General features: G+C 46.1%; 1 protein-coding gene across 1 annotated transcript in view; it reads right to left on the bottom strand.

Moving 5' to 3' along the window:
* The window catches only part of LOC144762128 (estradiol 17 beta-dehydrogenase 5-like), a 167,021-nt gene that overhangs the window by 38,500 nt on the left and 103,033 nt on the right, over window positions 1–25,488 (bottom strand). Inside the window, exons 7-9 of the mRNA XM_078647268.1 lie at window positions 18,137–18,246; window positions 9,916–10,081; window positions 3,324–3,406 (exon numbers count right to left, since the gene is read on the bottom strand). Coding sequence (XP_078503394.1) covers window positions 3,324–3,406; window positions 9,916–10,081; window positions 18,137–18,246 — 359 coding nt within the window. The remainder of the gene's footprint in view (window positions 1–3,323; window positions 3,407–9,915; window positions 10,082–18,136; window positions 18,247–25,488) is intronic.

The following is a 25,488-nucleotide window of genomic DNA, read 5'->3' as shown; positions in this document are numbered from 1 at the left end:
ATAAAGCTGTTATTCTATATGTGTGCAGACAAAGAGCTACTCTTGAGAATTGATAAATGGATAAAGCCATGATTCTATATGCGTACAGACTAAGAGTTGGTTTTGAGAATGGATAAATGGATAAAGCCATGATTCTATATGCTTGCAGACTAAGAGCTAGTCTTGAGAATGGATTAATAGATAAAGCTATGATTCTGTTTGTGTGCAGACTAAGAGCCTAACTTGAGAATGAAGCTAGGATAAATCCATGACTCTGTATGTGTTCAGATTAAGAGCTAGTCTTGAGAATGGAGATAGCCATGATTCCATATGGTTGCAGTCTAAGAGCCACTTTTAGGAATGGGTAAAGCAGAGATTCTGTATGCACGCAGAATAAGAGCTGGTCCTAAGAATGGACAAAAGGCATGATTGTGTGCAAACTATTGGCTAGTCTTGAAAATGGAAAAAAGTAATGATTCTATATGTGTGCAGACTAAGAGCTAGTACTGAGAATGGATGAAGCCGTGATTCTATATGCATGCAGACTAAGGCCCTTATTTAGATATCGGCAGATGGAATACCCAGTTACAAACGTAATGGATTTCCTAGCCATCATATTACGATCTCCATAGGATATTAAAGGATCGTAATACACCAGAAAGGATATCCATCACGTTTATGATGGAGTATTCCCCTCTGCCAAGATCTAAATAAGGCCCTAAGAGTCGGTCTTCAGACTAGATAAATCCGAGATTCTCTATGATTGCAGAAAAAGAGCTAGTCTTGAGATTGGACAAGATCCGTGATTATGTTCTTGTGCAAACTGTTAGCCAGCCTTGAGAATGGACAAAAGTCATGATTCTGTATTTGTGCAGACTAAGCTAGTCTTGAGAATGGATAAAGCTGTGATTCTATATGCATGCAGACTATGAGCCAGTCTTTAGAATGGATAAAGCAGAGATTCTGTATGCGTGCAGAATAAGAGCAAGTCCTACGAATGAACAAAAGCCATGATTCTGTATGTGTGCCGGATATGAGCTAGTCTGGCTCACACATTAAAAGCTACCTTAGACTAAGCATTAGGAAGCTCAAATGTTGGCCTTATTGCACAATCAATGACGCCTGTCTCGTTATGATTCAGTAGAATTTTGGGATGCAATATGCATTGGGACTAATTAGTTGACGCTAAACTCAAGGCAATATAAATGATGTATAACCGAAGTTTTCATGATGCCAATATGCCAATAGCTTGCTTTCTAAACATAAAAGTTTAGTGATGCTGAGTGGTTACTTTTAGTCTTTGGCTCCTAATTTTTTTTGATTTCTGGTTTGAAACCATTTACACGACTAATTTACCTAAAAATTGAGTTCAATCAGATTCATGATTAAGATACTTGGTCAACTGGAAGAAATAAGTGGTAATGCACTCTGTCAACTTTATTAACATGTAACAGAAACTCTGTCACATATAATTACCCGCTGTCTTTTTTCCGGAGTTTTATATAGCGCGAAATAGAACCGAACCAGTTATCAGAGGGCTTTAAATAGCACCAGTTATGTTACATAAGGACACACTTTCATTTTTTAGGCACGGGGAGATTAAGTGATTTGCCCAGAATCACAGGGGGTTTTTGGCGTCGTTACCGAGACTCGAAACTAGATCCCCAGGTCCGAGGTCGAGCGCCTTAGCCGTTAGGCCAACCCCTCTCCCCTTTAGTCTTTAAGAAAACACTACTTGCTAAGAATATACCATCTTTAATTGTCGGGACACATTTAACCTATGTCGGAGTGTCTCATCTAACAGTAGCGAGTAGCGATTTTCAAAACTGGTGGGGAATAATACTTGTCTTGAATCCCAGTGAGTGAGCAAGCAAGTTCAATAGGAGGATTCATGGGGGGCCGGGAGGGGGTTGAAAAACATGAAGCAAAATAGTGTACTTTAAAGCACAATTTTCACACAAATCTGCTCAAAAACATAGTCTGTGTAAGGCTATTCATTAAATAATGAAGTTCTCTCCGGTTGTATCACATTGATGAAGGCAGACACAACCCAGGAGTTGAGCCCATTATTTCAAAATGTAAAGTGGGTGCCCGTGTGTCAATAATTACCTCCAACGTACCCGGGTCAGCATTTTGGCATGGCTGCCTCTCATATTCTGTGGGTGCTCAATGATGAAAGAATTACCTGCAAGATGCCAGTGCCAGAATCTTGCAGTTGACTGAATCCAAAGGCTTATTTTATTTTTTACAAATCAAGCACTGCTGCATTTTAGTGGATTCCATCTGCAGGGCCCTGCGATTGCCCCAAATTAACTTGGGATGATTCAAATTTGAACCTTCTTGAGCTTTGTTGGTGAAGGAGTGTAACCACAGTCGGTGATAAGAATGGCCTGGACAGACTGTGGTCAGGCTAAAGCAACACTGCCCCAATTTGAAGAAAAAAAAATATCTATTGTAGTTACAATCAATCAAATTTTCACTTACAAAACAACAAAGAACAACGTAAACAAAAAATACCATTTAGATTTATTGGGGATAAGTGGATGGCCAACAGAAACATTTCCATGACACTGAGAGCCACTCTGATTCCCCACAAAACAAGCCCCTTACTAAAACAATGAAAATCCATGATCAGGCTAGATTATTGGAGACAAGGTTACTGGAAGGTTTATCTTTCCAAAGGCTCGTTATAGCATCCCTTTTCACAGCCACATTTGCTAACGTGCCCCAAATTTCAAGGAAAATATGATTGTTGCTGCAATTTAGTTTTTTTTATCACCTGTTCTCCCAATAACAATTCACAGACACTGATTTGACTCTAAGGGAGAGCAATGGGTTTTGCTGGATGTATGACGTTACAACGCAGGCTATTACAACGCCTGCCTTTACAACGCGTTTTTTACATCGCAAACCTTTACAACGCATAGCGCTTAGAGGTGCTGGATAGTGGTAAGTTTAATTTTCTATTCCAACTCCAGTCCCCGTGGACACTAGGGAAGGTGTTGGATAGAAAATTAAACGTATTCCCTATCCTAGAGCGCCCCCCAGCGCAATGCGTTGTAATGGTTTGCGTTGTAATGACCGCGTTGTAATGGTAGTGCGTTGTAATAGTTTCTTTGTAAAGGTTGTTCACCAGTGTGGCTAATTTTGACACCAATGTCCAACTTTGAACATTTTAAATGCTATTCTGTGCATTCAGTGCTATTACCTGTGACTGCCAAAAACTGAGAAGCACATGTGCATAGTGCTGCAGAAACATGCATTTTAACACACCCTCCAGAGTCCCATGGACCGTCTGATGTCTAATCGAATAAAAGACACATTTGAATGATGAAATGACTTACAGCTTTAGGTCTATATAGCGCAGGTTTTTGTTGAGTCCATCAAGGGCTTTCATGTCTTCAGTAGTTAATTGAAAGTCGAACACCTGCAACAAAAAAGAGATCCCCTCCAGTGGATTATTGTGAGAGAACAGAGTTATCACTATTGGATGAAGAATTGACAAGTGGGGAGGAGAGCAGTCCTCATCTCCCTCATGGCAGTTTGTGTGGTTGGTGCAGACCAGGACTGCTATGACTGCATTGGTTTGGCTGTATATGTTTGGTTTTGTTTGGTTTCTGAGGGAGCTGCATTGGGTAGGGTTCCACTTTTGCTATCCTTGCACATCTTATAGCTGCATTGCAGGTGGGATATTTTAGTACCTGTGTAGGGACCGTCTGAATTTAGGGTGGTTGCCTAGTGGTGACCGGAAGGAAGCGGGGTTACCAGGTGTCCTCGTAATCTATGGGACGAGAACTTCACCAGGTGGTATCTAGAGTTAGTATCCACACCCACCTCCAGCAGCGACCAATCCTTATGGGTTGAGGGGCCAAACCCCCCATTTGTTTCAGGCAAGAAGAATGTCTGTCAGGCTGAACAGCGGTCAACCTGACAGACACTCTTCTGGTTCAGGTCAGGTAGCCAGGAACTAGACATGCCTTAAATGTGCAGGATCCTAGCTGTCTGAGCAGAACCGTAACAGACTGGGGACTGTCCAGCCCTGTGGGCGTGACCTCCACAGCCTGGCAAAAGTGACTCAAGCCCCCCCCCCCCCTTGTGAGGGGGAGTGTACATTGCGTTGGACCTAGGCATCTCACTTTTAAGCCCTTAGCTTCCCAGGGCCGAGTGTCAATCAGTGACACGTCGTCACAGAGTGGGGTGGGGTCAGCAGTCCCACTGACCCCATCCCACTCTGTGATGAGACTGGGACTTCTGTATTCCCTCATTGGCTGACCTAAGATCAGCCAGTGAGGGAAGGCAGCAGTCCCAACCAGCCACGGCTGGTAGTGGGAGTACCGGCTGGGCGGTGACGTGGGGAGGGGCAGGGTGGGGGGCAGTAATGTATGGATTACGGACTTTAACCCTTTCCATGCTCATATACCTCTCAGGTGCATCAGCTCGTCATGACCACACCCGTTTTCGTTGCTGTCCAGCACAGCAAGGGAAACTATCAAGCAGCAATGCTGCTCATATAAATCGCTCTGATTCATGAAACCTTCAGGTCAAGTTTGCACTATATAAAACTCTGGGGAAAAAAAGGAGTCATAGGGAAACTAGAATGGTGGTGGTTGATACTGTTAGATCCAGTGCCACAACTCAAGGAGACTAGTTTATGATGTTACTGTATTGTCCCTATTCTATTTCTGTATGCCCCCATGTTAGTGGAAGAGTTCATAACTAGATCACTAGAGTGCAGATTGAGAATTCAACAAGAAAATGGTGCTCTGTTGACATTTTGTAAGGTTGATTTGTGAGAATTCCAAGGGCGGCACTAGACAGATGTCATAGATTTCTAGATATGCTGATTTTGCTGAATCAATGAGCACATACTCCAAGTTCAGTTGACTTGGAATTAGCACATCAAAATCAGAGCTAATGACTTCCAAAGAATAGGAAAAGTGCTATAAAACAAATAGGTTTCAAGAAGGTAGTTTAATGTTTTATGAACCACAGAGCTTGCATCACACTTGAGGGTGCAGTACATCCATGGCAAGCACTCACACTCAAAGAGGCAAAGCCCAGTACCTTTATTTGTATGAGCTCATTCCCAAGGGCCTGTGATCCTTCTTTTCAGGTCCTTTAAATCTAGGTGAGGAAGGGATTCTTCGTTCAATAACAAATCATTAATTGTTTGAAGAATCATTTTGACTGACTGCCTGATGACACAGTAACACCGCTTTTCTTGCATCTCTGCATCAAGCATGTATATCCACTCTGGCTCATTCTGTTATGCCCCTTTACTGTGTGCACATGTTCTGTTTGATACTTTGGTATTTAAGGAAGGTCAATTTTAGGCAAAGTTTTGTTCATTGTTAGACTTCTTAAGAGAATCCCATGTGCACAGCCTAGCGGTAATTGGAGACCAATAATATCAATAAGCTCTAGCAGGTTTTGGCTGGTGACCGAAATGGAGTTGATCATCATGTTATGTTATGTGTATTTGTAGAGCACATTATCACCTCCGAGGCCATCCTGGTGATAAGCAGGTGAGGGGGGTGTAATCAACTTGCCAGTTCTTCAGCTTCTTTTGGAACTCTAGAAGCGGGGAGGAGGCTCTGATTTGGAGTTGAAGGTCGATCCAAGCTAGCAGCAATGTGAGAGTTTGGGTGTCTGGGTGGTTGACTGAAGGAGATACAACTGTTCAGGTAGGCATGGCCTCTGCTGTGTGGTGCTTTGAATGGGTGGGTGAAATGTTTGGATTGGGCACGTCTGTGTATTGGGAGCCAGTGTAGTTTTCTGAGGTGTGGTGTGATGTGTGGCTTGTGAAGAGGGTAGAGGATGAGTGTGGCTCAATGCTTTGAGCAGCAGCCACTGATGCAGAGGTCTGGCCCGGGACCAGGGTTCAATTCCTGCCTTGGCTGGTCTCGGCGGATCTTGGGCTCATAATTCCTCGGACCTGATATCTCGCCTTGGTGCCTACTCTAAGCATGGGTCCCATGCTGCAACTCTGGGCAATAGCTTGCTTAGTCTCCACAACGGCCCCCTACAGCGCTAGGGATGCCTGGTTGCACCCTGGGGATGCCCAGGAGTGGACATTTCACGGGGAAAAACCAGGAAGGGTTCCCTAGCGGTATGAGTACAGCGCCAGGACACTCAGGAGTATCAGTGCGCTTTACAAGTACGGCTACATTTACATTTACATTTACTGGTCGTATCTGGCAACGGGCATTTCCCCAGAAGGCTGGAAGGATGGTGGGCCGCTTTTGTTATCAGGGGCCAGTTCTGTAGCAGTGCAGTAGTTTTAAAAGCACTGCTGAGTTCCTTGTATATACAACAGCTTTCTGGCAACAATAAAAGTGCCAAGATAACTCTGATGATTAATGTGCCTGCTGATCGAAGTTTTGTCTGGTGGCAGCTTGACTCAACTAAGGTAGCGCAGAGGGTCAATATTCCTGCCGCAAAAAGTGTCCACTATGCAGACCATAGAACAGTATTTTATGTTCGTAGCCCAGTGGGCTACTACTTTTATCAGTTACAATGATAATCTAGGTTAGAAAGTTATGCTTTTCCCCAGTCTTTCATCATCCTAATTATGCTAAAATGGGTTTGTATGGGCAGAAATGAATTCTTATTAGTAAAGTCAACCCTAATAACTGTGGCACGGTATGAATCCTGAGTTTGTGCTTTTCCAGACCAAGCACTCCTAAAAAATAAATGCTTGCTATTGTGGACAGCATGTTAATGCTACATACACCTTCTAGCCTTCTTTGTCTTATGTAACATTTTCTGCATGCTGATTTACACACATATGATTTATTGTCCCTATGTGTGTATGTGATTTAAAACACCATACACTGATATGAGAGGTGGTATATAACAAGTGAAATACAAGTAAGAGAGGGGCTATGGAGAGGTGAGAGGCACTGTTTGAGGGTGACAGTGAGCGAATAATTGAAGAGCCTCAATAAAGATTGACATATCTGGTGCACTGTTAGGTCATCATTTACTATGTTTTAAAAACGAGTACAATTAAATATATAATTTGAAATGTGGTGTCGAATGTACTTTTTGCCAATTTGTAGCCCCCCCCCCTTGTAGTGGTATGTTTGCTGAACTCGCTCACTATGCTCCGTATGGGGGATGGCCTGGCAAAATTTGCCAAGGTTACTTTGGGTTCCCATTTTAGCCCTGGTCTGGCTTTGCATTCTGGATGCTTTGTAGTATTTGGGTGCGTTGCTTGGTGATTCCGGCATAGAGGGTGTTCTCGTAATCCAGCCTGCTGGTGACACGGGCATGGTTGATAGTGTTTCTGGGGTTGCTGGGGAACCATTTGCAGAGTTTCCTCAGCATCTCTGAGGAAGCAGGATTTCGCTACTACATTGACGTGTGCAGTCAATGTCATGTCCAGTTTGATATCAGTGATGATGCCGAGATTCCTGGCAAGTGAGCTGAGGTGGGAGTAGGTCCAAGAATGGGCAGCAAATATGTGAAGTCCCACAGTGAGTTTTTTTTTACCCCAAATCACTCTTTCTGTCTTGTCAGTTTTTCACCCCAAAATCACTCTTTCTGTCTTGTCAGTGTTGAGTTTGACAAAGTTGGATTTTGTCCAGGTGACTACTTCAATTATGCAGGTGGTGAACTTGCTCCTCGTTATGTCCAAGAGTGAGCTATAAGTTATGTGTCATCGGTGTAGGAGAGTATGTTAAAATAGTGGGCTCAGAGGACGTTGGCTGGTGGAATTATGTATCTTTTGAAGAGGTTAGGGGTGATGGATTGAACTATGGGCCACTCCACTGAGCAGTTTCCAGGTTCATAGTTTATGGTGCTAGGTTGACTGTTGTTTTCTGTTTGTGACACTGTGTCGAAGGCTAAAAAGAAGTCCAGTAGGATGTGGGCTTGCCATTTCCTCTCTATCTAAGAGCATGTGGATGCCATCTATTGCAGCAATGAAGGCTGTTTCGGTACTGTGGTTCGGTCAGAATCTGGACTGTGTGGCATCAAGGAGCTGGTGGTAGACCAGGTGGTCGGTGAAGCATCCTTTTATGAGCTTCTATAGGACCTTAGCTAGGTATTGTAGGAGGGAGATTGGTCTGTAGGTAGTGAGCTTGACTGGGTTCACAGGTGGTTTCTTCAGAGAGACGGTGACAGCAGCATGTTTCCAGATTTGAGGAAAAGTGACAGAGTTGATGGAGGTGTTTAAGTTGGAAGTGAGAGTTTTGCTAATGGGGTAAATCCTTTGTTGAACGAGTGGTGGGGCCAAGGGTCTGACGGGACCCCAGAGTGGATGGACTTCATTGTGGTTGAAGTCTCATCTCTGGTGATGGTGGGGGTCATGTTGTCAGCGTCTGTTCTTTATCCGAGACTGGAAGACTTGCTGCAAAGCCGATGGGGTCTAGCTGAGAAGATGCCATATATGTCTGTGATCATGTTGCACAACAATTCTGAGTGCTTGTTGCAGAGGTATTGAGTTCTGCTAGTGCTGTGATTTTCTAGATTTGTTAGTGGTAGCTTCTCAGGGTTGCTTTGAGGATTCCGTTCCCTTGTCTGTGGCATCTTGGCTCATTCTTCACTAACGCTCTAGTTGTTAGCAATGCGGTTTTTTGGGCATCCTGTGGTCTTCTGTGCTTTAGCTGCTTTATGTCCATGTTTTTGTTGTTTGGCTGCACTTGTGGTTGGGGAGGGGGGGGCGGACAGAGAGGCTGCGCAGGTAGTGATCCAACCATTAAAGCCCCTGATGTCTTCTGTCAGGTTGCTGATATGCTGTGCTTGGAGAGGGCAGATGTTATTCAAGCAGTGGTGAGGGGTCAAGCTCAAGGGCAACACGATACGATGCATTCCGTTTTTTCTGTCCCTTTCAATAGAAACTGAATGTTTCATGGGTAGTCCCTTCAAGCTCTTTCCCCCAATTTCCAACTGAGCTATGTGATGCTTGGAGGTGTTGATTCATTTGGCCCTATGGGGAGGCAAACACTTCAGTTGTGACCCTTCAGTCGTAAACACCCAGGGCAAACACAAAGAGATGACGGATGGAGTGCTGATACTTTTCAAACACTCACCCCCAGTGACAGATCTGGGTTGAATCCATCACCGTTCGTTGGCTCACTTCGCCACCTCAGTTCAGACCCAGCTATATGCAAATCAGTCTTGACTCTGTGCCTCATGGGAACAGTTCAGCCCGAACTGCCAAGCCAGGTATTCCCTGAGCCGCAAACAAGAATCCTGGGACCGGTTTTGGGGTAGCATCCCTCTTCAGTCAGGCTAACTTGAATCCAATGGCAAAGTGAGCAAGGGACCCACATCTGGGAATACCCTTGCCAACTTAGGGAAAACAAAGCAAACAAAAAGAAATTATGGACAGAGTCCTGAAACTTTTCAAACACTCACCCTCAGTCACAGATCTGGGTTGGCTCTGTCATCGTTCACTTTGCCCACTCTGGTCAGACCCAGCTTTATGCAAATCAGTATTGACCCTGTGCCTCTTGGCACTGCCCGAACTGCCAAGCCAGGTCTTCCCTGACCCGGAAACAAGCATTCTTGGACCGGTTTTGGGGTAACACCCCTCTTTATCCAGGCTACCTTGAATCCAGTGGCAAAGTGAGCAAGGGACCCATGTCTGGGCATACCCTGCCAACTTAGGGTGAACAAAGAAAACACAAAGAGATGATGAAGGGAGTGCTGGAACTTTCAAACACTCACACCCAGTCACAGATCTGGGTTGAATCCATCATCGTTCTTAAGCAGCATCATGAAAGCTTCAGTTGGTGCCTCACAATCTCAGTGTATATAAAGGGGAGCTGTGGAATTCTCAAAATATCAGGGTAATTCCTGCTCAAGGAGTGCTTATAACAAAACTCTGCACTGCCTACATGATGACAGAACACCATAAACGATTGTACCTTTAGTATACAATCTCTTGACCCAGGGTAATATCCAAACAAATCACACTATTTTGCCTACCTGTATATTTTGTTTAACGTGTTCTGGGTTGAAACTTTTGGCCAGAACCACAATACCCCTTTGAAGATTGTAGCGCAGGGCAACTTGGGCTGGTGATTTCTTGTACTTGTCACCAATCTTCTTGAGTACAGGGTCTTGCAGGAGGACAGGCGATTTTGGATCAGTCCTGGACAAGAAATAAAAAGGTGAATTCTGCGTTACAGGTATATTTTGGGAAAAGTGGGCGATTAAATACAGATTTATCCCCGAGAAGTGGGGTAGCAACGTATCGGGGTTTGTTTTTGGTAAGGGCAAGAAACAAGGCCCATATGTTTGGTATAAATGTACAAATACCATGACATGTATTTTTTCCTGTAAATGAACATGTACAATGTTATATAGCATAAACACCCCAACCGTACAATGTGAGGGTATTTCAAAGGATCAAGGGGTTCTGTCACCTTATACTGTGCCAAGCTACACAACTAATTTACTTTATAAAGTAACAGAACTTGTAGGACAATCTACTTCTGCAAGAAGAAAAAACTGATAGATTAGTTGAGAAGAGATGACCCACATGGACCCTTTTCATTACCCCACTTTTAGTACCTAGAATCTAATTCAGAGTTTAACTCGGTGGTAATGAAAAATCCTTTATTTTGTAGAGGATTGTAGAGGAAGTGCTAAATATTGAGAATCCATTGCTAGAATTTGCTTTACCAATAATATGCTCTGGATTATGGAATTATGTGCTACCTTTTTGAGTATGTATTAGACCCTTTGTCCCTCACTACAAGCTAGACAGAATAGAATGGAGTGATTTAATACAAATAATAAATGCTATTACCCCGGGGTGAGGTATTCACCAGATGTAGTAAATACCTCATATTTCACGTTTTTAACTTGAAAATGAGGCATAAGATGCAGAATTGCCATTTAACACACTGAATTTAGCATGTTTTGTCTGTTTTATGGGCCTTTTCCCCCAGATACATTTTGCCAAGTTTGTCTATATCAGGGGAAAAGTGCGAGGGTGCGATAATTATCACACAATGTGTGATAATTGCGTTTGCTGAAATTTGTTGCTGGTTTTTAGACTGCACACTGGGGCACTGCTGTCCAGTACATGCGCTCTGACTCACAAAACATGTAAAAATTAGCTAATACCTGGTTAACATATCAAATTTTTCTTTAAGACAATAGTATGTAGCGCAGAAATACATCCACGGAATGGAAAGTTAAATATCACCAGTAGACTGCAACTCTTATTGTGCCACCCAGTAGTGTGACAAAGGAAAACATGTATTCATGCCTACCAATGCATAATAACTACCAAAGTTTAAACTTGCAGCCTGATCTGTAAAAAAAAAAACCTTTGACAAAGTAAAAAACCCTTTTTATGTTTAGCCGGCACAGTGCTTCTACTGTACTTGTGAAATCAATTTTTTTTAATATATCTTAAACGGTCCTGTACTTTATATTGGTCCATATGCCTACCAGTATACTTAATTCCATTTCCATTGGTTGTAGCCTGTTCTCCTTTCTGTGTTTCTCTTATCAGTTTCCCAGGGCCTAACTACACATTCCCATCTGTGTTGGTGGTTGGAACTTTTTTCTTTTGGTTAACGATGCATACCGTTTACATTTTGTTATCTTTACCGGGATGCATGCATTTAGAGCATGCTTTTTGTTTGTTGTTTGTCTTGTCCTGTATGAATGCATTTATTTAACAATCTTGAACATATGTTTTTTATATATTGTTGTTGCAGCAGCACACATTTTATGCACGTGTTTTTAAACTATTTCTACCTCTGATGCTTTTCAATGAGTTTTATCGTTTTTGCGATTATGCTGTTGTTGCAGCAGTATGCATTTTTTTTACTATTCCTGCCTCCGATGCCTTTGAACTACTTTTATCTTTTTTTCTGTTACGCATTCTGTGAATTATTGTTGTGGCAGCAGCCCAATTTTATGCGTGTTTGCTGTGTCCATATTCAGCTTTTTCTTTAAAACATTTCTCTTTCTGTTACCTTACAACTAATTTCTATTTGCATTTATTTACCAATCTTGGCTACTTTTTGAGGCATCTTAAATATAGGGTGCTACAAACTGAAAAATGTATACTACTCAATTTGAAGATTTCTAATAGAAAATTGATTAAGTGAGGTGATTCTAATGGGATAAGCAGTTTTACACTGTGGACAAAACAGATAAAGTCCATATTTAAAAAGGCTTTTTAACGTAACTTGCGGTGTAACAGGACCTAATAATTTCACACTGCATGCACCGACAAACCACTCACACTTTACAAAGGCTAGCGAGCATTCCCACCTCCTGTGTGCAATGAAATGTATAATAAAACACTGTGGGGATGATTTACAAGGAAGTGATGCATCTGAATAGTTTCCTTGTGTCAGCGCTGAATGTCCTTGCGCCACTAGGGATGCGCTGTATTTACAATACAGTGCTCCATGATGCAATGATTTACAGATGCGTCAGAAATTTTGACGCATCCGTTGGCGCAAAAGTGACGCATTGATGTTTTTCTATTCTCATGAGGAAATCTTTGGTATCTTTGACATAACTGTCCAGGCTGGAGTCAAACCCTCTCAAAAATGGATCAATGTATTTCGATACATGCTCTGCCACACGGCCTCGTAATGACACTATGGGTCTGCCTGGTGGACTAGTGGGATTTTTATGGACTTTAGGGAGCAGATACACTGGGAGAACCGGATAGTTGCACTTTAAATAGCCATATTCATCCCAATTGAGTGTGCCCTTATCTTTCCATTCACCCAAGGATTACCATATGGTGGCACTACTGGCATTATATCTCTCAAAGCTCACAGGTTTGTAGAACATGTCATCTTTAAGTTGCCTCTAAGCTTCTTCCAGGTATTGTTCACGGTCTAGCACAACAATATTTCCTCCCTAATCCACCGGGCGGATGACAATGCTGTCATCCTCCATCAGCGATTTAAGGGCCTGTCTCTGTTTATGAGTAAGATTACACCCACCATTGTTCTTATATTTCCTTCTGTTGCCTCTGGATTCATTAAGTGACTTGCTCACAACCTCATGAAAGGTGTCTATGCTATTGTGAGGGAAAGTGGGCATGAACACAGATTTGGGTCTAAAGTCAGTGTCAGCCGAAGCATCAGTAATGATATTTAATTCTGCTAGTAGTTGTGTGGAAGAAACAGCAGTGCCTGCTCCCTCATCACACTACCCTAGCTCAACCACAGTGCTGAGTAACTCAGTATCCCTTATGTTAATATCATAAACATCGGGGCTGTTGGTCACATTAGCACCTTTGCCACCAACAGTACCCTTGAGTTTATGCCACTTTTGTAGGTTGAGTTTGCAGACATATTTAAACAAGTCAATCCGAACACCAGCATATTCGGATGGATAAGATGGACAAAACGATAAACCCAGGCAAAGAGTTATTTTTCTATCATGGTCACAGTTCTTTGAGATAGATTAATGATTGTTCTATTCACCATTAAATCATCCATCGGTACACTCTTTTGGCGCGTCCTCTGCTGGTTTCCATGGTGCCACGTCCCCTGCCTCTTCTGCAGTGTTGACTAAATTATACAACAAGGCTGCAGCGTAATGCAATATATTTTCCTATACTTCAATATTTAGACATTTTTACACATGTTAAGTCTCTGCAAAGATTCTGCCTCATTAGTATAAGTATAACATATAAATGCAGCAGTGAGAAATGTGATCAGTCAACCTTTGCAAAGGGCTGTCCACTTTGCAGCAACTCAAGTCACCATTTTTAGTAACTTTTTACCCTACAAAAATGATTATATGAATCTGTAAGATTATGTACAGTTCCGCTACTTTTTTCACCTCACTTCGACCACTGAGTGCAGGGCAACTCTTTGCCCCATGATACTGACCCGCCAGAGAGTAGCAAATCTTGATGCACAGGATTATCCATCTGGAAAGTGTGCGCTTGTGCACCGCTCTGCCCTTTTTGCAGCCAGTAAAACCCACGAAGAGCTGATCATCAACATGATAGTCTCTAGTCCTATCGAGATAGAAACTGACTGCTCTCTTTGGGTCCAAGCGATGAAGCCTCTCCTCCTCCTTGGAAGGGTGAGGGGGGGGATAAAAGGTAGGAAGGGTAATGGATTGTCCTAGATGGAAGGGAGTTACCACCTTAGGAAGAAAAGCAGCCCTGGTCCTGAGAACCATTCTTTCAGCATGAATGGTCAAGAACGGGGGCTTGGAACAAAGAGCCTGAAGCTCACTTACCCTCCTTGCCGAGGTAATTGCAACCAAGAAGACCGTTTTAAAAGAAAGAAGCCTCATGGGACACTTGTGCAAGGGTTCGAAGGGAGAACCCATCAAATAGGTTTTCCATCCTTTATGTGGACAATTTCTATATGAGACTAGGGCTGTTCAGTGAGATGTACAAAGCTGGCACTGTGGCCTGAGGTAGAGTTAATTGTCCACACAAAGGGTTCCCATAGGAGCTTGTTTGTAAAAAGCTCCAGAAATCCCAGACCACTGCATTTCATTTCAATGAACTGCTGGCAGTCAAGTTGTTGAATAGGCATAATGTGATTGTGCTTTCTACATTTCATGATGAGAGCATTTCTCCCATCACAGTTTGGGGGTCGGATGGCTAAAGTTCACAGGCCCACCTGTATACTTGATCACAACAAGCACATGGCATAGTGGATAAGAATGATCAGGTTCTTCAGCCATACAATGCGAGTCGTAAAACACATACTTGGTACAAGAAACTGTGTATCCACCTAATCGAGATGGCAAAATACAATGCATATGTTGTTTATCGCCAAACAACCCTAGGAAGACTCATTTGTTTTCTTGAAAGTTCTGTTGGTAGATATGCTCCCTCAGTTTTAGGAATGAGCTCTCACAGGAAGGTATACTCAAACACACCTAACTTGCATCCACACACTGGAAAGAGTTGGATTTAGCACAGGAAGTGCGCTGATGGCACATGGAGGGCATGTTTTCTTGAGCTTCAAAGTAGACAGGGATGAAGGGTATAGGGTCATTTGGCCCATATACAGGATTAGTCAGGACTGATATGAGAACAGAGACATGAACGGGTAAGAAAATATTACAGTAAACATACTTTCCCAGGGATATTGCATAGGTAGAGGGCAGATAGTAAATGTAGAAAAGATACACATGCCATGATTTCATCTTCACCTATGGATTCAAACCCCTTGGTGCTGCACTCGCCTGGTAGTGACTTCCTATGCCACGTATGGGTAAATGCTTGACCTGCTTGCCATGTTCATCCTCGGTCAGAAATGAGTAGATGTTTGTTAGAACTGGGGGTCTCTAGTTGGCAATGGTTTGCACCTTTGTCCAAATAGGGACCCTTGCTTCTAGTCAGGGTAAGGGGGTTACACGCCTAAAATAACCCCTGCTCAACCCTGTGGTAGCTTGGCACGAGCAGGAAAGCTTATCACAGAGCAGTGTGTAAAGCAATTGTGAACACATACAGTAATAAAGTGAAAACACTACTGATGGACACCACACAGGTTTTATAAAAATGAGTATTCTTTATATAGACTTAACACAAGACCCAAACAACAAAAATCCACAAAACAGTATTAGGAAAATGACTTTTAAATGGTGAAAAAAGCTTAGTTCAAAGATGATGGTAAATTCGACACGTTTCTCACAAAGTACTTTTGGATGCGTACCGCAAAATAAACAAAAGGTTTGCAGGGGGAGCGATACGTCAGTTCTTTGCTTCAGGGAAGGTGATGCGTCTGTTTCTCAGTGCTTGTGCAAAGTAGGCGATGCATCTGTTCCTTACCGGAGAGGGGGTGATGCGTCGATCTCGTATTGCGTTCCGGTTGTAATGCGACAAGATGGCGCCTTGATTCGATGCGACGGTCCGGTGCTCTGCGATAAGATGCCGTCTTTTATTTGATGCGACGATGTGAAGACGATGCATGAACGCCCGACGGCCGTGCGGCGACTCGGGAACTTCTTAGCTGCGACAGGCCCTGCGACATGCTTCTCCGGTGATGCAAGGCAACCCTTGCGGTGGCAACATACTTCTCAGGTGATGCGACGACAAACAGCTGCGACAGAGACACGCTTCTCCGGTGATGAGACGGCGACCTCTGCAGCGGCGACACGCTTCTCCAGTGAAGCGACGGCAACAGCTGCGGCGGCAACGCGCTTCTTCTTGTTGTGTCGCGTTTCCAGATTCTAACAATACGCAGGCTTCTGCAGACAGAATTCCCAGCAAGGAAATTCGGGGGGAAGCTGGTGGTAAAGTCTTGTATCCCTGAGACTTCAGCAGAAGGCATGCACAATTCAAGCCCTTGGTGATTCTTCTTCAATATGATGAAAGTTCAATAAAAGTTTCTTCTCCTTTCCTTGGCAAATAAGTAACTACTGCAAGCCAACCCCAGAAAATAGCACACTGGCACAGGGGCAGGCAAATCTTTCAGCTTCTTTTAGTTCCTCTCCTTGGCAAAGGTTTCTCTTGATTCCCAGAAGTGATCTAAAGTCTTGGGGTATGGCCTCCAATGTTTATACTAGTAATGTATTTGTTCTTTGATGGCAGAGAGTGTCTGTACCTGGCCAAAACCAGTTTTGTCCTCACTGGTGCAGCTTCCTGGCAAGAGGTGGAGACAGCATTGTTGAAAGCAGACCTGGCCTAGGTAGCTGAAGGGAAATGTCCTTGCCCTACTCTCTATTCTATGAGGGCTCAGGGGAGTGAAAGGAAATCTCCGCCCTCTACTCTCTATTCAGCCAAGGTCATATTCAGCCCAGCCCTGACTCATCAGACTGCTGGAGCCCAAGCCCTCCTGTCACTCACAAACCATACAAGCAATTCACAACATAGCAGAGGCAGGCAGGATGGTTAGGTGAGAAAATACCTCCTTTCTAAAAGTGGTATTTTCAAACACAGAATGTAAAAATCACCTTCACTAAAAGATGTATTTTAACATTCTGATTTCAGGCATACTCAATTCGCTTTTCTACCATGTTCCCTGGGTCAGTTAGGGTTATAAGATGTTATAATCAAACTGCCCATTCCAGCCTATAGGGACAGGTAGCCTTGCAATAGAGAAAAACGAAATTGGCTGTAATTCACTATCAGTACATGCCACACACAGCAGGGCATGTCCTACCTTTTACTTACAATACACCCTGCCCTTGGGCCTACCTTAGGGGTGGCTAACATGTAGAAAAGGGAAGGTTTAGGGACTGGTAAGTGGGTGCACTTACCAAGTGAACATGGCAATACTAGACTGCACACAGGCACTGCAATGGCACGCCTGGGACACACTTTACAAGCTGCTCCTGTGGGTGGCACAATCAGTGCTGCAAGCCCACTAGCAGCATTTGATCTACAGGCCCTCGGCACACATGGTGCACTCTACTAGGGTCTGGCAAGTAAATCAAATAAGCCAATCATGGAGTCACTAATCCATTACAATACTTTACAATAGGGAGCACTTGCACTGTGGCACTGAATAGCAGTGGTGCAGTGCCCAAAGCTTGTAAACTAGCAAAAACATATAAAAAACAGAGGAGACAACCGCGAAAAATAGAAGGGAGACTTACGCCAATTGTACAAGGTCTAACAATCTTCAGTTTGCTGTATGATAAGTACATTACAGTCACAGTTACAGTTACGTTCTCGTGGATGGTAGACCTTTGAGTCCGGCCTCGTAAATCAGATATTTCTCCCGTCGGGTTTCAAGCTTGAAGGTTCTACCATCCACGATTTGTATTAACAAAGAGGATACATTGTTTAAAGGACTGATCGCATAGTACATGGCTTCTACAGGACTTTTTACAGATTTCCCCTGAGGAAGGGATATTTACGTCCCAAAATGCATCGGGCACAGCATTGAGTGTTTATATAAAGTTTGTATATGTTGTGCACATTTATATGTTGAAGATTACATTGATGTTATGTTATGTTGTATTTTCAACAAAAAATATGAAATTGGATAAAATGACGCATATATTGTGTATGTTGGAATAATAATTGCAATAAAATATTTGTATGAATAAAAACAAATGTTCTAATGGAATTATAACTACAGGCTGTCAAGTTTTGAGTAAATATTAGTGCGAACAGTGTGCTGCGCACCCAAGTCAGTGAACTTGTTATACATTGGTGGCCTACTGTCCCCATAGTCAAGCAAGACATTTCATGACATTCTGTCATCAATTCAATCTGCATTCACCACTCTTTTTTCCCTACCACTGTTCATCTCTACTTGATCCAAGTGTACTGTATCCCACCAGGGCAATACCCTTTGACTTGCAGTACTCCAGCAGTTTATTCTGGTTCAGATACACATGGCACTCCACCTGCAAAACAAATCACATTAAGACAGAGCACAACTGATGGATTGAGCTGAACAATTATAATTCTGATAAAATAGTCAACACCGTTTAGAGACATATGGCATAGTATAGAAGCCAATTTTAGGAAGGGCAAAAAGAAAAAGCATGCGCACCAACCACTAAAGATCATATACATAAGATATACCCAAGGAACAACATTGTGGCTCACATTAGAAACCGCATATGTTCACTTGGACTTGCATGTACAAACACCTAAAGGAGAGGGCGCCTGTGCACACACACACGCACACATATATATATACACACACACACACACACACACACACACACACACACACACACACACACACACACACACACACACACACACACACACACACACACACACACACACACACACACACACACACACACACACACACACACACACACACACACACACACACACACACACACACACACACACACACACACACACACACACACACACACACACACACACACACACACACACACACACACACACACACACACACACACACACACACACACACACACACACACACACACACACACACACACACACACACACACACACACACACACACACACACACACACACACACACACACACACACACACACACACACACACACACACACACACACACACACACACACACACACACACACACACACATTGATTGGCTTAAACACCCTACAGGAATTCCAGTTAGTAACACTGAAGGGACATGCAACACACGCATAAAAAACAGCAGCAGTCTAAGGGAAAAGCCATGTTTTAAGGGCCTTTCGGAAGGACAGCAGGCTAGAGGCCTGTCTTAGAGAAATCGGGAGGTCATTCCAAGCGCGAGGAGCTAGATAACGGAAGGACCGACCTCCTGCTCTGGCGTGCTTAATAGTAGGAACCTTCACTTTGGATAGCGCGGCAGATCTAAGAGATCTGGAGGGCTGATACCAAGACACACGTTTGGAAATGTATTTAGGACCAATACCATGTAAGGCCTTGAAGGTCGTAGTCAGAGTTTTAAAAAGAATCCTTTTATCAATCGGGAGCCAATGCAAGGTAGAAAGAAGGGCAGTGGCTCTGGCTCTTCTTGGGAGGCCGAAGACTGCTCGAGCTGCAGAATTCTGAGCAACTTGAAGACGCCTGACCAGGTATTTGGGAAGCCCCAAAAATAAAACATTGGCGTAATCCAGTCTGGAGCCAACCAGTGCCTGGACAATAATTTTTCTGTGCTCAATGGATATTAATGGTAAAAATTTTCGTAGCATCCGAAGGATGCCAAAACACTTCCCAGTAAGAGAGAAAATATGTGGTCCAAAAGATAGGTCGTTGTCAATGATCACTCCCAAATTTTTGGCCTTCTGGGATGAGCTAACGGGGGGAGACATATCCTGCGGCCACCAAGGTTCCCAATCCGGCTCGGAGGTACACCCAAAAAAGAGCAGCTCCGACTTATCGGAGTTGCATTTCAGTCCATGGTATCCTAACCACTCAAAAACCGCATTCAGACAACCTCTGATCTGGTCGCCATTGAACAGACCGTTCCTGTTGCTCACAAACAGGAGCTAGGTATCGTCGGCGTAGGTGACAATCCGGGCGCCGAAAGACTCCGCGACCGCTGCCAGAGGAGCCATAAAGATGTTAAAGAGGAGGGGGCTCAAGATGGATCCTTGGGGAACCCCCACTTCTAGCAGCGGCATCTCGGCGGAGTACGGAGGAGCCCAGATTGTCTGCCGGCGGTCGGCTAAGAAGGATTTAAGCCACCTCCACACCGTTCCCTGCAGGCCAAAGTCCCAGAGTCTGGCAAGGAGAAGCGCATGGGGAACGGTGTCGAATGCCGCCGACAGGTCAAGCATGACCAGTACCGCCTTTCTTCCAGCATCCAACTCCTCCCGGATGGCGTCTGTGACTTCGAGGAGCGCAGTTTCCGTGCTAAAATTCACACGGAAACCGGATTGGGTGTTATGCAACAGATCGATTTCCTCGATGAAGTTAGATATCGATCTGTGAACAAACCTCTCAGTCACTTTCGCTAGAGCCGGGAGTAAGGAAATAGGTCTGTAGTTGGCGTGGACCAGAGGGTCGAGTGCTGGTTTTTTCAGGAGTGGCAGGATCATGGCGCTCTTCCAGGCCTTAGGAACTACCCCGCTCAGGTACAAGTTTCTTAGTCTTTGTGGAAGTAACATATAGTAGTTATCTAAGATTATATAGATATCATTAGGGTAACACTTACAGCGACAAGCCGCTCATATTATATCATGGAATCCTGGCTAAAGTACTGCAACTATTCTCTAAATAGGAATCATGTAGTGTATTACCCTTCCATGAAAAGAAACACTTACACATGTAGTAGGTGTCACCTTGACAGACTCTCTCCCCAAAACCTAGGCAGCCCATTTGAAGATGTATAAGAGATCATGTGAAAAAAAAAACACTAGTAGTTGGTAGGTTTTCAGGGGGTACCTTTAAGATGCTCTCAGGGTGCATTTATTAATAAATCCAGCACTGGCATCAGTGTGGGTTTATCAAGCGAGGTGTTGGGTACAGGGAAGCCATTATGTAGCTAGAGAACTCATAAGCACGAGTGTCCAGCCCATGTTCTCGCAATGACTTTCCTGGGCAATTGTTATATCTAAGGTTGAATTAGGGTATCACAAGAACACATCCACTCCTGCAGATATGCTCACACATGGGTATAGTGCACTCTGCTTTAGGGCTGTACGGCCTGCCATAGGGGTGAATTATCTATACCACATGCATTGCTTGGTAGCCATGTCACACAGGGATGTGTGTCATGACAACTCATCGTTTTTCTCTGCACAAAGACATGCAGGCTGCAATGACCGTTCCAATGAGCTTGGTGAGGGCGTCCATTTGGGTACCCAAATTTGTTCTGTAGGCCTTAGGGTCCCTCTTTAGTTCTAAGGTCCTTAGTACAAGATGTACCGCTTACTAGGGACTTACAGGGAGCCTAAAGGGGTGCCAATTGTGGAAAAATGGTACAGTTTAGGGAAAGAACACTTGTACTGAGGACCTGGTTAGCCAGATCCCAGTACACTTTCAGTCAAAGTTGCAGAAGATGCCAAGCAAAACCTGGAGGATGTGACCATGTCAAAAGAGCACTTTCCTACACAACCCTCCCTCCAAATGAAAGAAGACAAGACTGACCTTTCCCAAGACAGTCTTCATTGTCTAAGTAGAAGAACCTGGAAAGGCCATCTTCATTTTTTTTTTTTTTTTTTTTTGAAGACGTTTATTATTGTTGAAGAAAGAATTGCAGTACAAATAGCAAAGCCTACAACCCTGCGGGCCGGCTGCAATAGGTCATCGGGCCATTGGGGCAGTTGTGTACTGTAGTAGGCGCCCTGTGTTGTTTTTCTCGCCTTCCGTTGTGCTAGGCCACATATGGTGCATACATTCCTTCCTCGTACAGCATTCTATTGTCTCTGTAGATGACGTCTCGTTTTACAATTTTACTATGCATAAATCTTTAACTTCGCAAACACTATAAACAAAGCGGTTTGTGACAGCGTGTCCCAGCGTTACCGTTGTGTCAGTACCGTATCGGGACCCTCTGGCATGCACTACTCCAATGGCCCCGTGTATAATGCGATGTGTATCGGGAGTGTGGTAATGTAGCGTGGGGACCTTGGCGCGCATGCGTAATTAGCCGTGGATCTGTGGAGGGCCAGCCTCTGTGTGTGAATGTGTCTCACCCACTGCCAACCCAGCGCGCGGCGTGTGCATCTGACAGTGACGGTGCCCTGGTTTTGTTCTTGACGGACGCTGCCCGCCCCCGGGCTCGCTGCCGAGTATTCAGCTAGGGGCACCCTCCCATCGCAGCGTGGTGGCAGTTGAAATTGCAGCTGGGAAGAGCCGGAGTCCAAAAAAACCGTAAACTGGGAGGTGGATAAAGGGTGAAGATGAGAGGGGGGGGAGTGTACTCGTGGGGGCAGTGTCGCGGGCGTGGTGCCTAGGTTGAGAGTCGGGCCATTGTACGGTGGAGGGCCCCCGTGTGGGCGGCTGGCTGTGCCTGTGTCATGCGTGGCCAAGGGCCGGGGGTGCTCCCTGGGAGGGCGTGTCGCGTGGCCTAGTCTATGTTGCCGTCCCCCTGGGCCGCCCACCTGCCTCAGTCGCCCTTGTGTGAGCCCCCTGGCCTCGCCCTCCCCCTGCAGGAGCCCCAGGATGTCATCCCACTGGTGTGCGATCGGGAATTGCCGCAATCCCGCTATCTCCTCCCTGCGCAGCGCTGTGCCCTCTGCTCTGGCCCAATTGATGAAGGAGGTATACCAGTGTGCGGGGGCTGGGGGCTCACGCCTCTTCCAGTGTCTGGTGAGCAGTCGTTTGGCTGTTATGAGACCCAGATCCCAGAACCGGGCCTGTGTTTTATTTTGTTTGGTCCGTTTGTATAGCCCAAGAACACATGCCTCCCACGATGCAGGTAGACCCGGGCCTGCGCTATGTGTCAGGAGTGACGTCACCTCTCCCCAGTATGTGGACAGAGACGGGCAGTGCCAGAGCATGTGCAAGATTTCTGCACCCAGAGGGTCGCATCTGGGGCAGGCGGCGGTGTCGGTCCCGAAATATTTGTTTATCCTGTCCGGTGATAGGTACGCCTGGTGCAGTATGTACAGCTGAATGGTTCGGAAGCGGGAGTTGCGCGGGATATTCACAGGGCTGGCCAGGATCAGGTTCCATTCCCCATCTGTCCAGTCCCTTCCGCGGTGGGCCGCCCACTTGTCCCTGATCGGCTGTGTGGGCCTTTGAGTGTGTGTGAGGAGTGCCTGCGCCAGCCAGTGCACAATGTGTGAGCCTCTGCCCATAACGTGCAGGTACTGAATCAGCAGGTGGATCGGTGGCTCCTCCCGGAATATTCCCCAGGAGTCCGTGTACGCCCTCACAACCGACGCATGCAGCAGGAATTGCCCCGCCGGCAGGCCCGTGCCCTCCGACAGCTCCGCAAAGGGAAGCAGGGCCCCATCCGCAAACAGGTCGCCCATCGTCTCTACTCCCGCTGCAATCCAGGGCTCCATGCTGCGTAATGACACCATCCCATTCCTCCGGGGGGTGCCCACCAGGGGGAGGGCGGGGGCATATGGCTTGACAGCCTGCGTCAGCCTCAGGCCGCGGACGAAGCATTTGCGGGCTACTGCCACGTGCAAGGGCAGGGGACGGGGTCCCTTGGTCAGCGGATGAAACAGGGCGCACACCTGTGGGTGTGTCCACTGGTAGTCAGTGTTGGCCGTGTCGTCGAGGTGTGTGTCGCTGAGCCAGTACGCCACCCACTGCAGCTGCGCAGCCAGGTAGTACAACTCCATGTTGGGGACTGCTAGCCCGCCCTCTGCCGTCGGGGAGTACAACTTCGCCAGGACCACTCGTGGGCGCCCCGTGTTCCAGATCAAGTCACGGAGCATTGATTCCAGCTCGCGGAATATTTTCGTGGGGACATACAGCGGAATATTCGCAAAGTGGTATAGCAGCCTGGGCAGCACTATCATTTTAGACAGTGCTATCCGGCTGGGCACGTTCAGTGGCAGGGACTTCCAAAAGGTCATCTGAGCCCGCAGCGAGGAGATGGCACGCACCAGATTGCCCTCCAGTATGCTCTGGGGGTCTCTGTAGATGTAGAGCCCGAGGTACTTGAACGTAGTCGGGTACCAGGTAAGCCGGGTGCCTCCAAGGTGCACATCGCACTCCCCCAGGTCGGGGCTGAATGAGTATACCCCGGATTTGGTCCAGTTGACCCTGAGGCCGGACACCTCCTCGAAAGTCCGGAAGACGTCCGACAACACGGCGGGCACTGCGGTGAGATCCCGCACATAGAGGAGCAAGTCGTCTGCGTAGAGCGAGACTGTGTGTGTCCCATCTGCCAGCGGGGTCCCCCAGTCCACTCCCTTATCTCGCAGGAGAGCTGCCAGGGATTCGATGGCCAGAGAGAAAAGAAGGGGTGACAGGGGGCAGCCCTGTCTGGTGCCCCTGCGCACCCCTACTGTTTCTGATATTAGCCCGCCCGTCCGCACGCGGACGCAGGGCCTCTGGTAGAGTAGCCCAACCATGTCTGCAAACGCATCCCCCACGCCAAGTTTGTCCAGCACAGCTCCCAGGAATGGCCATTCCACGGAGTCGAAGGCCTTCTCCAGGTCCAAGACGAGGCACCCCGATCTCGGCCAGTGTTGTGTGGCCGCTTCTTGAACCCTGAAGAGGCGGCGCAGGTTGCGAGAGGTGCTCCTCGCCGGCATGAACCCATTTTGGTCTGTGTGTACCAGGGCCGGGACTTCCAATGCCAGGCGGCGGGCCAACAGGGAGGTGAAGATTTTATAGTCCGTGTTCAACATGGCTAAAGGCCTGTAAGACCCCATGCATGTGCCGTCTCTGCCGGGCTTCAATAACGAAACCAGGTTGGCCTCATTGAGTGAGTCTGGGAGTGCCGACTCCTCAATTGCGGTGTCATATAGCTTGAGCAACTCTGGGATCAGCACGTCCGAGCAGGCCTTAAAGAATTCGGCAGGTAGGCCATCCGGGCCGGGGGACTTGCCATTGGACAGTGCGAAAATGGCCTCGCGCATTTCCTCTTGGGTGAATGGTGCTCCCAGATCCCCTTGTTGTGTGTCCGTTAATGAAGGCAGTGGGATGTCTGCAAGGTAGTCCGCGATGGTGGTCGCGGTGACCCTCAATTGTGACTTGTACAGAGATTGGTAATGCCCCACAAACGCCTGATGTATCTTGCTTTGTGTGTACACCATCTCCCCTTCAGCTGTGCGGATAGCAGACACCGGCTCTGTGCGGGTCTCCTGCCTAACCAGCCAGGACAGCAGCCTCCCCGGTTTGTCACTGTGTTGGTGTACTCGCGCTGAGTGGGCCGCAAAATTAATGTGTCTCAGTCTTTCCAGTAGCACCGCGTGGTCCTCCCGGGCCTCCCGCAGCCGGTCACTCGTTCCGGCCACCGCCTCCCGCTCCCAACGGAGCAAGTCCGCTTCCACCCTACCCAAGTCCGCCTCCAGTGTCTTCTGTATACTCCCCTGCGCGCCCAGGCAGTGGCCTCGTACCACCACTTTGAAGGCATCCCATTCCACTCTCGGGGAGGACGCCGTGCCCGAATTATCAGTGAAATATTGTGCTACGCAGGCCTGCAGGGAGTCCCTGAAGGGGGCATCTAGCAACATTGCGGGTTGGAGTCGCCATGTGGGGATAGGTGGGTGAGGGCGTTCCCAGGCTACG

Source organism: Lissotriton helveticus, chromosome 1_1 (genome assembly GCF_964261635.1).
Source record: "Lissotriton helveticus chromosome 1_1, aLisHel1.1, whole genome shotgun sequence".
Lineage (NCBI taxonomy): Eukaryota > Metazoa > Chordata > Amphibia > Caudata > Salamandridae > Lissotriton > Lissotriton helveticus.
This window is presented reverse-complemented; position numbering and strand designations above follow the sequence as displayed.